This window comes from Odocoileus virginianus, chromosome 31 (assembly GCF_023699985.2).
Source record: "Odocoileus virginianus isolate 20LAN1187 ecotype Illinois chromosome 31, Ovbor_1.2, whole genome shotgun sequence".
Classification (NCBI taxonomy): domain Eukaryota; kingdom Metazoa; phylum Chordata; class Mammalia; order Artiodactyla; family Cervidae; genus Odocoileus; species Odocoileus virginianus.
In genome coordinates this window covers 34,153,906-34,169,802 of record NC_069704.1, presented here as the reverse complement: position 1 = coordinate 34,169,802, position 15,897 = coordinate 34,153,906, and the positions used below count along the sequence as shown (strand labels likewise).

At 43.7% G+C, this 15,897-nt stretch overlaps 1 protein-coding gene across 7 annotated transcripts in view; it reads right to left on the bottom strand.

Annotated features, from left to right (window-relative positions):
• Nucleotides 1–15,897, bottom strand: part of FRMD3 (FERM domain containing 3) — a 329,624-nt gene that overhangs the window by 113,619 nt on the left and 200,108 nt on the right. For 6 of the 7 annotated variants that reach the window (XM_070459579.1, XM_070459580.1, XM_070459583.1 and 3 more), the window contains 2 exons: nucleotides 8,851–8,929; nucleotides 3,145–3,242 (listed from right to left, as the gene is read on the bottom strand). In XM_070459579.1, coding sequence (XP_070315680.1) covers nucleotides 3,145–3,242; nucleotides 8,851–8,929 — 177 coding nt within the window. The remainder of the gene's footprint in view (nucleotides 1–3,144; nucleotides 3,243–8,850; nucleotides 8,930–15,897) is intronic. The other variant, XM_070459585.1, reaches the window with a different exon arrangement.

The following is a 15,897-nucleotide window of genomic DNA, read 5'->3' as shown; positions in this document are numbered from 1 at the left end:
TTTAATTGTCAGCAAAATCCAAAGAGCTGAAGCCAAATGATGAGTGTGATCGGATGATGGCAAAAGAAGTATTGACTTTAAAGGGCACATATGGCAGTGGCATTTCCCTTGGTTTGGGGAGAGCTTGTTCCAAAAGAACTTGAAATACAAGACATTACGGCTCCAGGGTCGACTTCTTCAGAAGAAGTCCCTCACCACCCTTGCTTGATGAGGGGCCTCATGGGATCAGAGTGGCAACCCCTGGGTCCTTCTATGTAGACACTGAGACACCACCAAAACTTCCTGTTTACCTGTCTGCCCCTACCCCCTAAAGGGACTTCACATAGCAATGCCTGCCACCTAGGAGTGTCCAATAAATGTTTGGAGAGCACATGGATGAGGTAGTAAACCAATCACTCTTTCCCAGGTACAGAGATAGAGCATACTTTGGTGCAATTTATGCCATTGCCCTGGTTCACTTAACATAGTGGAGAATTGAGTGTGCCAGACACAGGGGGACTGCAGTAAAAAAAGACTCCCAGAGTCCCACTTCCATGAAATTTAGATTCTACATAAGAGGCAATGCATAATAAGACCCCAACCAACTTAACAAGATAATTTTGGATATAAGTGCTTATTAAAAGACAACAAAACAGAGACACTAGAAAGAATAATGTGCAGAGAGAGGCTCCTTTAATAGTCCAGGAAGACTTCTCAGAGGAAGTGACATCTGAACAGAGTTCTGAATAGCTAGAAGGAGCCACAGACCCACAGGGATTAGACATACCAGGTGAAGAAGATAAGATCAGTAATCCTGACATGTTGTTGTTTTGCAGAAGGAACAGGAAAATATGTGCACCAAGAAAGGCCAAAAATAGATCCCTAGAGCTTTGTGTATTTGTTTTGCAATTTTCATTATGAGAGACAATGCAAAGCATGCATTGAAAATACTCATATTTAGTGTATACAGGTAGCAAAACTCTGGATGGCTGCCTGTATTATATACTCAGAACATTCTGAAAGCTTAAAACATCCTCCTTCAAAGAATGTTAGCAAACAAGAGGCCAATAAAAAGTCACATGTCCTCCGCTTTCTAACCCTTTACTCCACATTTCCTATCACTCTGAAAGCATAAGCAGTTCTGACAAAGCAGATCTTTCTCTGCATTTGTAACGATCTCCAAGGCTGCTGTAATAACTCCCCCAGCCACAGAGAGTTTTATAAATCCAGCTTTTACTGGATTTGCTACAAATGGCCCATGGACACCACTGCGTTTTAGAGCTAAAAGGCTTCTTTGAGGTCTGTCAGTCCATTTCCAACTCTACTCTCCAGAGAGCATCTGTGAGTGTGGCCAGTGATAATAGCAACAAGGGATGAAACGGGCCCTGATTATCTGGATGGGGTCTTTGTGGCTTTATCTCAAACATAAAACAGGATGGAGAGCTTCCCATTACAGATCCATATTGAGCTTGCCCTTAGAGAATTGATCATGATTCACTAATGCCTAAATGCGTCCTGAAATGCTCATAGGCTAGTCTGCTGCTCAGATTAGTATTGATTTGCTTTTCCTTTATGGAAGACAGTGCACTCTAACCAGGAACTTGCAGTCTTCACAGGAAAGGTTTGAACATTCTTTAGCTCTGTGTAAGAGAGGCAGCTTTCAGAAGCACACACTCTGCCTTGGAGTAGATGGAAGGATTAAATCTCATCAGGGTATCACCGTCACCCTGATTTTAAACTTTAATATTTTCAAGGGTTTTAACAGCTCTGCCAAAACCTGCTAAGCAGTACTAGGTTGCTCCCAGAGGAAGGGGAAAAGCAACACAGATAGACTTCAGATTTCTCAAAGAGTGCACACACCCAGAAACAGGGTCCTAGGAACCATTTCACAGCACAGAGCATCCCCCGGGGACAATGGTGAGTGACAGTGAAACCCCAGAATGACGGGGGTTTCTCTTAAGCTGTGAATGAAGTCTGGAACTGTGATCAGACAGGTGACTGTCATCAACCACTTATGACCCCATCATAAACTCCTTCGATATTTCAGATCCTTTATCAAAGTGACAAGCTCACTTGGTAATCTCTCTCTCACCCCATTCCCTCCCCTCCTCTCTCTCTCTTTCTCTCCCTCTCTCTCCATCCCTCCTCTCTTCTCCTAGTTCCCTTCCCCACCCTCCTCTTCTCTCATAAACATGTCACCAGCATCCAAGCTACAAATGGCTGGAACACCTGAGTCCCTCAAAACAGGCCCAGCTGCCTCCTGGCAGGCCCAGAGAAACAGAACATCTGAGTCATTCTCCACTTGTGTCCTGAGCCCTTCCCCATGGCAATGCATTGCCTCGGGTCCTGTAGACTGCCTTTCCTCAAACAACTTTTTCTTATAGGTAGAAACGTATGAAAACCAACCTTGGGTCCTAAGTGTTTGCCACTTCCCACGGGGGCCTGTTCAACCCTGAGACTAAGTCTCATAAAATTATCATGCAGCAGTGAAGGAGGTATGACCACCTCTTTCAATATATGAAGACACTGAAGCTTAAAGAGTTTAAATCACTTGTCTGTGGTGAAATAACCAGGAAATGGGAATTCAGGCTCAAACTGAGAAATGAGAGACTGTGGGCCTGGGGTTCTCACCATGCTGTGTGACTGTTGTAAAGGTGAAGAATTAGATATGGTACACATATATATATACATACTACATATGTGGATATACCTGTATAAATCCTTTGACATTTCATCAAGGCATTCATCAAAGGTTTGAAACGACACCTGTTTGACACTTGCCTTCCTGGACACAGATCCCCTCCCAGCACACCCCACACTTGGTATTTGGAGCTCAGGGCATTGAAGATCCCATAATCCTTCAGAGCTTCTTATAAAGTCATGCATTCCATCCCCTTCAAAACAGAGACTCTGAGCTCTCCCCTTGGGGCCTTGAGGACACTGTTCATGCAGAGGCCCCTGGGACCACAACAGCCCATCTTCCAGCAGGACCCCAGGGGCTTGGAAGGGAAGGAGGGGGGCTCCACTGCTGATCACCCAGCCCTGACAGGCCTCCAACCATAACACAGACAGGATGAGCACAGGCTGGGAGGAGAGAGGCTCTGAACAGCCGAAGCCCTGCTGTCCCATACAACAGTGGGGATGGGCAGCCGGGCCCACACTTACCTTGAACGATACAGGCACCCAGGTAGGCAGCATCTGAAAAGGAGCAGAGCAGTCGACCATGGAAAATATCTCTCTTAATTTGCAGGTACAAAAGGTACCTGCAACGCAAAAGGAGAAAGAGTCGCCCTAAGTAAGAGTCGACCTAAGGCCTGGAAGAAGCAGGGATTGTTTACGTTTCATCCACCTGGGTCACCAGAACCCTACCTGCGCTGCTTGGAGGGCAAGCAGAGGAAAACTGGGAGGGGCCCCAGGGTTTAGAAAACTTGAAGTGTCTGCAGCCACTTCCAAGAGAGACGGGGAGAATAGAGGAGAGCCACGGGGCCTAGCAGCCACCGTCCCTGGGGGAAAAGCCCCACACAGTGACAACCACAGCCGCCCTCACCCCCGCCAGCACCTCAGGGACAGGCTGCCCGTGCTCTCGGTAGAATGAGGAGTCCGGAAACACACTCAGTCTTATGGAGACTAGTCCCAGTCAATCAACCTCAAAAAGACTTGGTTACAAGGCCAGAAAGCCAGCTCATTCTCAGTGAGAGCTGTCACCTGTTCAGTATCCTCTCCTGCCATCTTCTCCAGCTCAGACCAACCTGATTCTGAGTGACAGGGGCTGGGGTCAGGGGTCAAGGGGCAGGACAGAGGGTGCTGGCTCCGGTGGAAGGGTCAGCACCGTGCAGCTCCAATTTGCAGAGACTCATTGAGAGGTAAAATCCTTTGAATTTTAATGTTGCAGCAAACTCTATTTTTGAAAACACTGTAGCACCCAACAAAAAAAATATGCCTGGCCTGACTCAGCTGGGGATAGGTGGGGGTGGGGTGTCAGCTTGCCACTCCTAGCTCAGGGCATCTCACCACTGTCCCCTCTGTTCCTCCATGCCAATCACGCCCTCTTCAGATCTCCTCCTATTTCTTAGCTGGATTGATTCTTTCATTGAAGGGTCAGGCCGAGGGTCCTTGTCTCTAACTAAAGTAACTTTATAGACGTGTGCAGATTCTTCCTGCTTATTTTACAGTTTAAGTCGCAGAGACCAATCTTTTTCTTTTTTTCTTTCCAGGTTCCTGAGGCCAGGTGGGGGCAACACCCCATCGGTCCCAGTCACTACCTCCAGAACTCAAATAATCTCATCTTTTACTCAGCCTGAAGCTGACGCTCCAGTATTTTGGCCACCTGATGCGAACAGCCGACTCACTGGAAAAGTCCCTGATGCTAGGAAAGATTTAGGGCCGAAGGAGAGGAGGGCATCAGAGGATGAGATGGCTGGATGGCATCACTGATACAATAGGCACAAACTTGGGCAAACTCCAGGAGATGGGGAGGGACAGGGAGGTTTGGTATGCTGCAGTCCATGGGGTCGCAAAGAGTCAGACATGACTGGGCAACTAAACAACAGCAAAGAAGCTTCATGCACAACCCCACTTAGAGACTGACTGAAGTGCTCAGACCATTCAGGTGCTGCCAGCCCACCCCAGTCCCATCCCAGAGCACTGGAGCTCACCATCTCCTGACACAGGGCTGCACTGATGGGCTCAGTGGCTCCCTGCTGGTTCCATCTGAAGAATCTTTATCTCACACCTGCTTTAGGCCATGACAGTGCTGGGCACTGGGGACAAAGTGGAGGCTCAAATGACACTCTCTGTCCCCAGCTGTGTATGGAACTGTGTGCAGGACATAAAGGTAGTCCCTAATAAATGTCCTGTCTGGGTTAGTGTGAATTTTGTCAAAGGACCCATTTTGCCAAGGACCCAGAGTATCTCCCTAAACTGACACCTTTCACACTTTAGTGAGCTTGTGAATTACCCAGAGATCCTGTTAGAATGTGGATTCTGGTTCAGTAGGTCTGGGTGAAGCCCAAGAGTCCAGATTTCTAATAAGCTCCCCAGTGATGCTGAGCTGCAGGCATATGGACCACACTTGAGTAAAAAGGTTCTAAACCAGAGGTTCTCAGCCTGACTACACATCAGAACTATATGGGGGAGCTTTTAGACAATACCAACATGGATCCTACCCAAACCTAATTAAATCAGAATTTTGTTCCTCACCAAAATGTGTACATGAGTTTTCATAGCCGCATTCTTCATCACAGCGAAGCTGAATGCCCATCAACTGATGAAAGGATAAAGAAAAGTGGTATATCCATACAATGGAATATTATTGAGCCATAAAAGGAAGGAAATACCTACTGATTCCTGCTACAACAGGGGTGAAACTTGAAAACATTAAGCTAAGTGAAAAGTCAGACATAAAAGGTGTATAGACCACATATTTTATGATTCCATTTGCATAAAATTTTCACAATAGACCAATCTACAAAGACAGAAATATAGCTTCATAACTGCCAGGGGCTGAGGGGAGGGGAGAATGGAAGGACCGCTTGAGTATTCGGTTTTCTGATGGGGTGATAAAAATGTTCTGGAAAGGGATCACAGTGATGGTAACACAGCTCTGGGAACATACCAAGCCCACTGAACTGTATGCTCTAATGTCTACCTAAGGGAACTAATACTTTTGAAAACCCCAATTGCCTTGGAGTAGTAGTTCTTGGAGGAGGGCATAGCAACCCACCGCAGTATTCTTGCCTAGAGAATCCCCGTGGACAGAGGAGCCTGGTGGGCTGTAGTGCATGGGGTGGCAAAGAGTTGGACACGACCGAGTCACTAAGCGCAGCGCAGTGCAGTGGTTCTTAAATTTTAACATGCTTTCCAATTACCTGCAAAGTCACTTCAGTTGTGTCTGACTCTTTGCGACCCTGTAGACCATAGCTTGCCAAGCTCCTCTGTCCATGGGATTCTCCATGCAAGAACACTGGACTGGGTTTCCATTTCCTTCTCCAACAATTACCTGGAGCACTTATGAAAATACAGATTGCAGGACCCCATCCCAGGCCTGGCGCAGAGACCAAGTTCCCGGGTGACACTGTTGCTGTTAATCCAGTGACCTGATTTTGAGGACCAAGGCCCTTGACTATTCAGAATACCAGGGTCATACAAATACTTGAGATGATGAAATCTTTCTTAAAGATTTTAAACTACCAGGCTGAATGCCATTGAGTTTCTTTGCTACATGCTGAATGTATGCATTAAACAAAAAGCATTCCTTTCTACATTTTGGTGAGTTTAGCAGTGAAAAACAGTTTCAAATAAATATTCACTCATAAATGAGAGGTTTGGGTTCTGATCCCAAAACTCAGATATTGAGTCTGATGAAAGCTTCCTGAGAAAGAAAATCAGCTTTCACAACAGCTGAGATTGGGTCCTTGCTCAAATTAGCAAACTGTAGAGATAATCATGGATTATTATGGGTTCCACATAATCCACTGAGCCTTGCAAATGGCTTTAGGTTCAGATACTCATTTTTTAATGTAGCAGTCACCAAAAAACAACAATAATAATGCATTTACATCTCATCCCTCCCTGCATGAAAGAATTAAGCAACGAAAACACAAGAGGATCGGGGTCACACATTATTATGTCACCATTAATGATACACTTCTCCATCTAACATGAATTTAAAGATGGTTTTTACCAAAAAATTTTAAAGCAATATGCTTTTATTACATTCAATTGTATATAGCGTTTACCAAAGCCCTAGAAATCTAAAGGATTGTAAGGTAACCGTGTAAATGGAGAGATAAAAAGGTTAAAAAATGATTTCAAATGTCCTTCTTGGTGACTATTCTTGTTGCTTTGCTCTTTTAAAACTGCTTTTCTTTCTCAGTGTTTATTTACACCTAAGCCTGGTCATAAATGTGATCTTAGCTTCTCATTTATTAAATTCTTCTTAAATTTTAGATTAACGATAAAATAACTTATCAAACAAGAAAAACTAAACTCTTTCAAAATAGGGTTTAAACTATCTGAGTCATTCCACAGTTTGCAGATTCCTTTCAAATTCTAAGGACAGTGTTAACTCAGAAAAGTTCATTTCTACCTGTGGAAGGACACAGTATTATCTTAATTTCCATCAGAGACATAAAAATATTCCACTGTTAATACCTTAGCTATTCAGACAAAAGTAGGAAAATGCTAGCAAATTTAACTGAGTGGGATTTAACTGGAGTTAGTAACTAAAACTTTGTACCCTTTTACTTTCAAAAGGGGCTTTTCTCAACATCAACAACAAAAAATACATCCTTAATTTATATTGTGATACATATTCAATTTTTATCCTCCAGAAAAGATTTTAAAGAAAACAAGTGACAAAAGTGAGCCATTTTGGCCCCTGATGAAATAATGCCTGGCATGAGTCTTTGATTTGATCTTCCTAATTACACTGTTAGCACCCAGAGGGCAGGACAAATATCTCCAAATATGTCTCTCTCTCTATTTATTTATTTAAGTAGCTCACAGAGCCCTTGCAGATAGCAGAACTGAGGAAGAACTTAACAAATAAATGATTAAATTTTTCAAGCCAAAAGCAGGCTGAAGCCACGTACCATTTGATTCTATCTGCATGAAATGTCCAAAACAGGTAAATCCATAGAGACAGAAAGCAGATGAGTGGTTTCCAGGGTCAGGGGGATGTGCTCATGGGTATGAGCTTTCTGGGGGTCAGGGGGACGATGACATGCTCTGGAACTAGATAATGGGGATGATTGCCCAACATGGTGAATGTGCTTAATGGCGCTGAATTGTGCACTTTGAAACAAAGAAAAATAATCTGTTATGTGAATTTTATCTTAATTTTTAAAAAAGGCAGGCCAGTTTGCAAAATGCCAACCACCACTTACAATGTCCATCATCTCCTCTCCCCTGCATACCCGACCCCACCCCCAAGCACAAACCTCCACCAATGGCTGTGCACAAATTCCTAATACAGAACGGCTCCCTTCCAAAGTCACCCTTTGCCACTGTGGTGGAGCCTGACTGGCCCCTCATGGATAATAAAGATAGCACAGCCCCCAAGAACCCTACACGTGCCTCTGCACACAATGATCAGGGCCAACTGCCTTTGCTTCTCTTCTGCGCTTGGACCCACACAGATTATTCTGAGATTGAAGACGAGACGCAACGACTTTTTGCGGTCATCAAATCAAAGCCTCATTAAGAGCTAAGCATCAAATCAAAGCCTCATTGAGAGCCAAGCACTAAGAATATGGGCTCTTCTTTATCCACCGAGCTGGCCCCCCTGGGACCCCACTCAGTGGCACTGCCAAGGCTGCTTCTGGAACCTCCAGAAAGTAGACTATTTGCACGTGGCCACAGCAGAAGGAGGCAGGAAGTGGCGAGGCCCAAGAACTAGAAAATGCAAATAGCTGGGCTGAGAACACTCTACAAGGAGAGGGTAGCTGGCTCCACGGTTGGTCGTATAGCAAGTGGGATGTGGGATGACAAACATTCCATTCTGTCAAGGGATCTTTTTCCCTTCCAGAAAATCTTAGATCCCGAAGATAAGTCCTAGGGGCTGCACTAGCTATGAATTTGCCCATATCCTAAAGACAGTCATCTTCTGTTTATTTTTAGCAACCCACTGTCAGATGTTTGCAGGGAGCAGCTCCTCCTTATACCCACTGCTTTTTTGCACAGTTAATTACACTCCTAGTGACAACGGTTTGAAAACTCCCAGGATAATTAAGTGCAAGAGAAACAATTCCAAGCCGAATACGGAGCTGAGGCGCCTGCTTGGTGGAGATGCTCCGCTCTAGGAGGAAGACTCAGCAGCCCCAGCTTTGGTTCAAGGGGTGCGTTAAACATACAAACAAACAAACAAGATACCTGGTGAGCTCTTCTTTAATCTTCAAGGGTTCGTGTGGGTAGAATTTCACTCTAAAGCACATGGTGTATGGTGGATGAGCTGAAACATCATAAAGAAAAGGCATGAGAAAAGCAGCAGAAGACCGTGAACTTAAACACACACAGGCGAGTCAGCCATGCAGCCTTCCACTCTAGCCTGGGAGGTGGGCGGGAGGAGGATTTTCTGAAAGAACAAGAAACAGCAACAGCGACCACAAAACTCAATGGAAATGCTTGACAAGATGCCTAAAGCAAACCAGGCACAGGCAACCTAGTCAGTCAGTACAGCTTTCCAGGTCACGGCTCCTTCCTTCTCTCCAGGCCACAGCTTCAAATAACATTTTCTCTTCCAACTCTTTCCACTCTCTTCTTCAGATATATTGTTCATAAGGACCACTCAGGATTTTGGCCTAGTGAAATATTTTTTTAGCCTGTGAGATGGAAAAATGTCACCACACATGACTAGTTTTCCCAAAGTGATAGTGCCTTTGAACTAAAATCAAGATTCTTAAAATGCAGTCTGCCATGCACAGATTCTACTCTGTATAATTTTAGTATTATTTTAGTGTTATCTATCAATGATGCAGTCACTTGCATGAAAAGAAACACTTTTATAACTTCTTGCTTTGTCTGAATCAAAATGGCTATATGTAGACTGAAATTCTGGTTGAGGTTTGTTGATTCTGGAATGTACTAATTCCATTAAAATATCCAGAACTCAGTAAGCTCCCAAGGGGATTCTATAGGATTTCTGATACCTTTAACTATAAGACCACTGTTGACTAGCAATATTAACCTAATGAATGCACACAAGTATAGTAAGATACATTTAGATTTCAGTTAATATACAAAATTAGCATCTCAAAATCAAAGAAATACGATGGTTAGTATTATTATTTCTATGGACCTGACATTATTATTTGTCTCTGAATCACTGTAGTGCTTGAGATCGTCTCTGAGTCTACATCCAAATGTGACTATGAAACAGCATTCTCTTCTGTCTCAAATCCTCTTTCATAATAAGAAGGTGTTAAATCACCAGTCCTATAACATCTGGGACTATTCTGTACGTAGACAAATTCTTTAGGTAGAAAGGACTATCAGCATCAAAAATGAATGTATAATGAGGATTATTTAATCTGGAAAATAATTATTTACAACAGTTTGAAAGAAAGCATCCAAATCCCAGGAAAACATAGCAGCATCTTGCTGGATATCTCAGCAAAGAAAAACTGATTAAAAATACACACGCACACACACAAGTGTCAGAATCCTTTACTAAACGCTCCACTTCTCCACCAGAAACTAGCAAATATCTTAACTGAGTTGTTTGACTTAACTGTTTCTTAACTGACCATGTGTTCCCTACATTTAAGAAAGGGAGCATTTTTCTGGAGCACTAGGGGAAAATATACACCTCTTATACAGCAAAAAAATGAAGAAAAACATAAATGGATTCTTAAGTCATTCATCTTTCACAATATCTAGAAACTCAGTTTTGATTAAAAATATCTTATCTTTACACATTCGCCAGATTTCTTTGAATTTGTTTAAATCATCATCTCTAAAGAATGAAAACTAATAGTGTTTTTAATGATTAAATATGTCCTTAATAGAAAGACTGAGACAGTTGTTATATAAGCAACAGAGCAAAAAAGAAAACAGCATTTAGGAAAGGCTTTTTCTCTTTTCTTTCTTCCTCCTTTTATTAAAGTCCTCAAAATTAATACATGTTTAAGTACAACCAATGAAGCTAGACAGACAGATGACAGTGAGATGAAAGAGATAGATAGATGGATGCCGACAGACAGACAGATGAGCCTTCCCCTTTCACATTCCTTCACTTTTGTCTCCATTCCTGCTCCTTCTGTCCCCCAGCTCCCCACCCCACCCCAGACTCTCCAACCACTGTTAACAACCATTTCATCTCTATGCTTCTCCACTTTTGCCATCGTCACACATGATGACACACATAAGTAATTTTTAAATATAATTTATTCTCACAAAATGAGATCATACTATGTGTTTCTCTTCTCTCATTCAACTATCTTGCCCATCCATCTAGGACATTAGGTACAGATCTAACTCACTGTCTATAACAATTGCATAATAGTTCATATGATACACTAGAATTTACTCATCTATTCTTTAATTATTCAGGTTGTTCCAACATTACAATACACACATTCTATAATGGATACCATATGTATTATTGATATATACAATAATGAGGTATATCACTGGGGGCTTCCCTCATAGCTTAGTTGGTAAATCATCTGCCTGCAATGCAGGAGACCTGGGTTTGATTCCCGGGTTGGGAAGATCCCCTGGAGAAGGAAATGGCAACCCACTCCAGTATTCTTGCCTGGAGAATCCCATGGACAGAGAAGCCTGATAGGCTACAGTCCATGGGATTGCAAGAATTGGACACGACTTAGCGACTAAACCACCACCACCATCATTAAATGCAAGTGTTTTTATTCCATATATCATTAACTATTTCATATATTATTAAATATATATATTTTAATATAGAATCCCAACATTTGAATTTGGGGGAATAAAATCGGCTGACTGGAGGCAAATAGAGAAAAGGAGGCTCATGGAAGGTAGACCCAAATGAGAGCTGTCATTTTGTCTTCTACCTGGTCAGTGTATTTCCTTGCGACGCCCTAGGCTGGCTTCAATTGGTATCTGAGCTTATTAGATACAAACTGGGATTTGCATTCCTACTAAGGGACCACGCAGTGAGGCTCAGAGGCAGCCATCTTTGAATTCCATGACTGTAGGCAATCCTTTCAGCCATCTTTGTTCTAAGACCTGAGGCTTCAGAATGATATAATGTTTCTCCCACATGGAGAGCCCTTCCATCATTTGAAGACACAGCTCAAGGTCCTTCTGAACCTTTTCTAAAATAAACATCCTGAGGGACTTGCCTGGCAGTCCAGGGGTTAAGAATTTGCCTTCCAACACAAGGGATGTGAGTTCTATCCCTGGTCAGGGAACCAAGATTCCCACATGCTGCGGGGCAACTAAGCCTGTACACCACAACTAGAGAGGCCACAAACCACAGCTACTGTGCCCATGTGCCACAGCTAGAGGAGCTGGCACGCTGCAATAAAAAGCTCACACTGCCAAAAGATTAATACAAATAAAATAAAATAAATATCCCCAGTTCTTGTAGCTGCTCCTCATATGGGAGCTTCGAGTGCCCTCACCCTGGATATATTCCTGCCTCCTCTGTGTTTCCTCAAACCTGGAGCCCCAGCAGTTGCCAGAGCTGCTCAGGGGACCATCACAGGCTTCACTTTGAACATAACTGTTGCTCCCTATCAACAGCCTCCTCTCCGTGCTGATTCACTCTGAGTTTACAGACCAACAGCTGTAATTCTTTTCATACATGTTGCCGCTAAGTCAGACAGAAAAAGTCACCAAGCTCCTGCCATCTCCCCCTCCATTTTCTAGGATGTGATCATGGAAGATATTAATACAAGATTCCAGTGGTATGCTCACCACTAGACCCCTTATCAGAGAAGGGATGCCAAGCAGGTAGAAGAAAAATCAGGAGGTGACGTTTTTCTTGTTTTTAAACGATTTTACTTCTTTAATTTTTGACCGGGTTGGGTCTTCACTGCTGTACAGGCTTTTCTCCAGTTATGGAGAGCAGGGCTACTCTCTGGTTGTGGTGCTAGCTTCTCATTGCAGAGGCTTCTCTTGCTGCGGAGCACAAGCTCTGGGGTGCTTAGGTTTTAGTAGTTGTCACTCCTGGGCTCTAGAGCACAGGCTCGATAGCTGTGGTTCACAGGCTTAGCTGCTTTATAGCATACAGGATCTTCCCAGATCAGGGATAGAACCTGTGTCTCCTGCATTGGCAGGCAGACTCTTTACCATTAAACCACCAGAGGAGCCTAGAGGCGGCACTTTTCAAGTCTGAAATTTTCTACTCGTTTTCTTCTACCATCATATATACCCCTACTGTGGTCATGTTGATCCAGCATCATTGGCCCTGTGTTGCCAACAGAAGAAAAAAGTTTTCCTATAGGTTAAAAGAAGTGCATGATCTTGACATAATGAACCACAGGTAGTAGCAGGCTCCTCCTTAAAGAACACACTGAAGGCTGTGGATGCAAAATTATATCATAGAGCAAGAAGTAAAGCTAAGGAATGCTCCTTCGCAGGGCTGGAAGAAGCTGAAAAGATAAATAATTTCCCCCTAAAATGTTGATCTGGTTATAGATGACAAGATTTATGAGGGTTTGGACCTATATGTCTTATTCAGCTTTCCAGCCTCAGAGTTGCTTATTGATAAAGGATTAGTTCTCTCCCTGTCTAGATGAATTGATGAATGATGATGCCCAACCTCTGAGGCAGATGTTAAGGCAAACAGCCAAGTGCTGCTGTCACACTCATCCCATTAGAACACTGGTCTAGAAGGTCCACAGTCTGAGTCTCTACAGTAATTTCCAGGATTTCTATTTTGAAAAATCTCAGGTCCTACAAATCAACCTCTGCCCTTCAACAGCTGGAACAGATTCAGGGACTCTGGAGTTGGTTACAATAGCTACTTCTAGTGGGAGGATTAATTAATCAACAAAAATTTTGAGTACCTGCTAGGTATCAGGCACAGGTTTAGATATAAACAAAAAATTCTATCTTCAAGGAGGACACATTCTAGTGGGATAAACAGATATAAAATGAAAATAAATAAATGAAATATGTAGGACAGTTGAAGCTCATGACTGCCATGGAGAAGAATAAAGAACTTAAGGGAAGAGGGAAGACCATCCCCATCCGTGTTACCTTTTCTCATCTCCACACAAGCAAATCCACCAACCTAAGTGCAATTCTCTTTATTACCTTCTAGAAAATTAAACAAGGGGAGAAATACAATTATGTAGAATTTTAAATCATTAAACCCCAATGTGTTGGCAGTGGTTTAGGGTCAAAAGCTCAGATGTGGAGCACTGGCAGACACCCCACCAGCTGCATAAATGCTGGAAAAGAAGCTTTTCCAGGCTCCAGCTGACAGCTGGCTCGTGCTCCCTGGGACTAATCTAAGGTCAAAATCCTCTTGTGGAGATGAGCCCACTCCCTTCGTCTAGCAGCTCAGTCTCTCCGCTCTTCCGGCTTCCATGTCTTATTCTTATGCTACAGAGCAAAAAGAGGAATAGGACAAAGGATGACACTTATCTGCCCAAACATTTGGTTCAGAAGTGGAGTTGGAAACGTCTGATGAAGGAGCTATCTATAGAGCAAGAAATACCCAACACAGAGGTAACATGTAGGCAGTAACACCTATGCTCTGCCCGGGGCCCTTCCCCGACTGTGTCATCATGAAGAGCCACTAAGTGGCTTTACCAGATGGGGCACCCCAGAGGGGACAACACCCTCGTTCACGTCTACTGTGGTACTAAGGCTCTGGCATCAGTGAGAGAAGCACATAGGATGACGGGAAACCCAAGCCCACCAGAAGTGCTCAGACCTCAAAAGAGACTTCAGACAGTGATCTTAAGCAAGACACTGAACTTCTCTGTTTCCTGCTTTGGAGGAGGGAATGGCACCGGGGGGCACGTCAACCTCCCCAGAAGTGTTTGGACAGATCCAACGGGCTCTTGGTACACGCACATAGCACAGCATCCCAACAAGCAAAAGTTCACATTTGGGAAAGCTCTCCTAACAGAAGAACAGAAGGAAAAGGAAGGCTGGACATGGGAGGGAAGAGAAGGAGAAGACTGAATTGCACTTAAGTCAACAGCTGAAAAGCGTTTACTCAGCCATGTAAGTGTCACAAAAGAGAACATCACCGAGGAGCAGAGTAGGGAGAAATGTAAAAATCCACTCTAAAATGCCAGGAGCAGGTAATTGCCCCAGGAACAGCAGGGCTCCTCTGGCACAGCCCTTTGTTACCTGCCAGACAAAGGCTGGGGAGGCTAAGTGTCACCACAGGGAAGCTCAGGGGCCCCTTTTTTGCATCAGCAGATCCCAGGGTATTGTCATTTGGGTGGTTTGTTAACAGTGAGAACACGGGGAGAGGAACAGCCGTTTATAAAGCAGAGACAGACTTCCTCATCTCCACTTTGAGATCTTGCCCAGAAATGAGGATAGGGATAAAAAATGATTAGGTGAGCAGCCTCCCTGCTGAAAATGGAAATTTAAAAAAGACTTTCTATTTTTACTCAGCATGCATACATGTTAAGTCGCTTCAGTCATGTTCGACTCTGTGACCCTAGGTAGTGTAGCCTGCCGGACTCCTCTGTCCATGGGATTCTCCAGGCAAGAATACTGGAGTGGGCTGCCATTCCCATCTCCAGGGATTTTTATCCAGTAACTATCCTTAAATCTTATAAAAACAAATATGTGAAACTTTTTTTTTGGGCTGGTGAAACATCCCTCAGCAATTTTTCTTAAAATACAGTGGTCTTCCTCCAATCATTATAAAGAACAATAGAAAAACATAACTTTGGGAACATACCTATAAACTCATGATCCTTCTCATGGACATTTTGGCTGACAGCTATGAACCACCACACCCCCCTGCCCAACTCCTTTCAACAGCAGTTAAAGCATAGCGCCCATGGCTTCAGCAGGCATTTGTCAGGACAGTACTTATACCTAGAATGTATCTCTCATGCCTCCCTCTGGGACTCTTGAAAAAAGAAGTGTGATCAATTTGTCAGACTTTCAGACTCTGGAAAAACCACTGCAAAGGGTTTGGTGTTGCAGAAAGGACCCCTAGCTCTGCAAGAAAGAAGCTTGCTTTCCAAAGGACCTCAAGCAGGCATCAGGGGTCCTTGGCCTGTTTAGTACAACTGACACCTTTTTATTCCTAACCAAAAATCCCTCCCAGGTCCTTTCAGGGGCTTTAGCTTGAGAGCCGAGGGCCACACCCCTCCTTTCCATTGGGCAGCAGTGCAAAGGGACACTGATGAGCCACGTTCAGTGATGAAACAGCTCGGGAGCACACGCTCATTCTACGCATGTGCAAAACGACGCTGCACGCCAAAAGGGCAAAGCATTACTCATAACGAG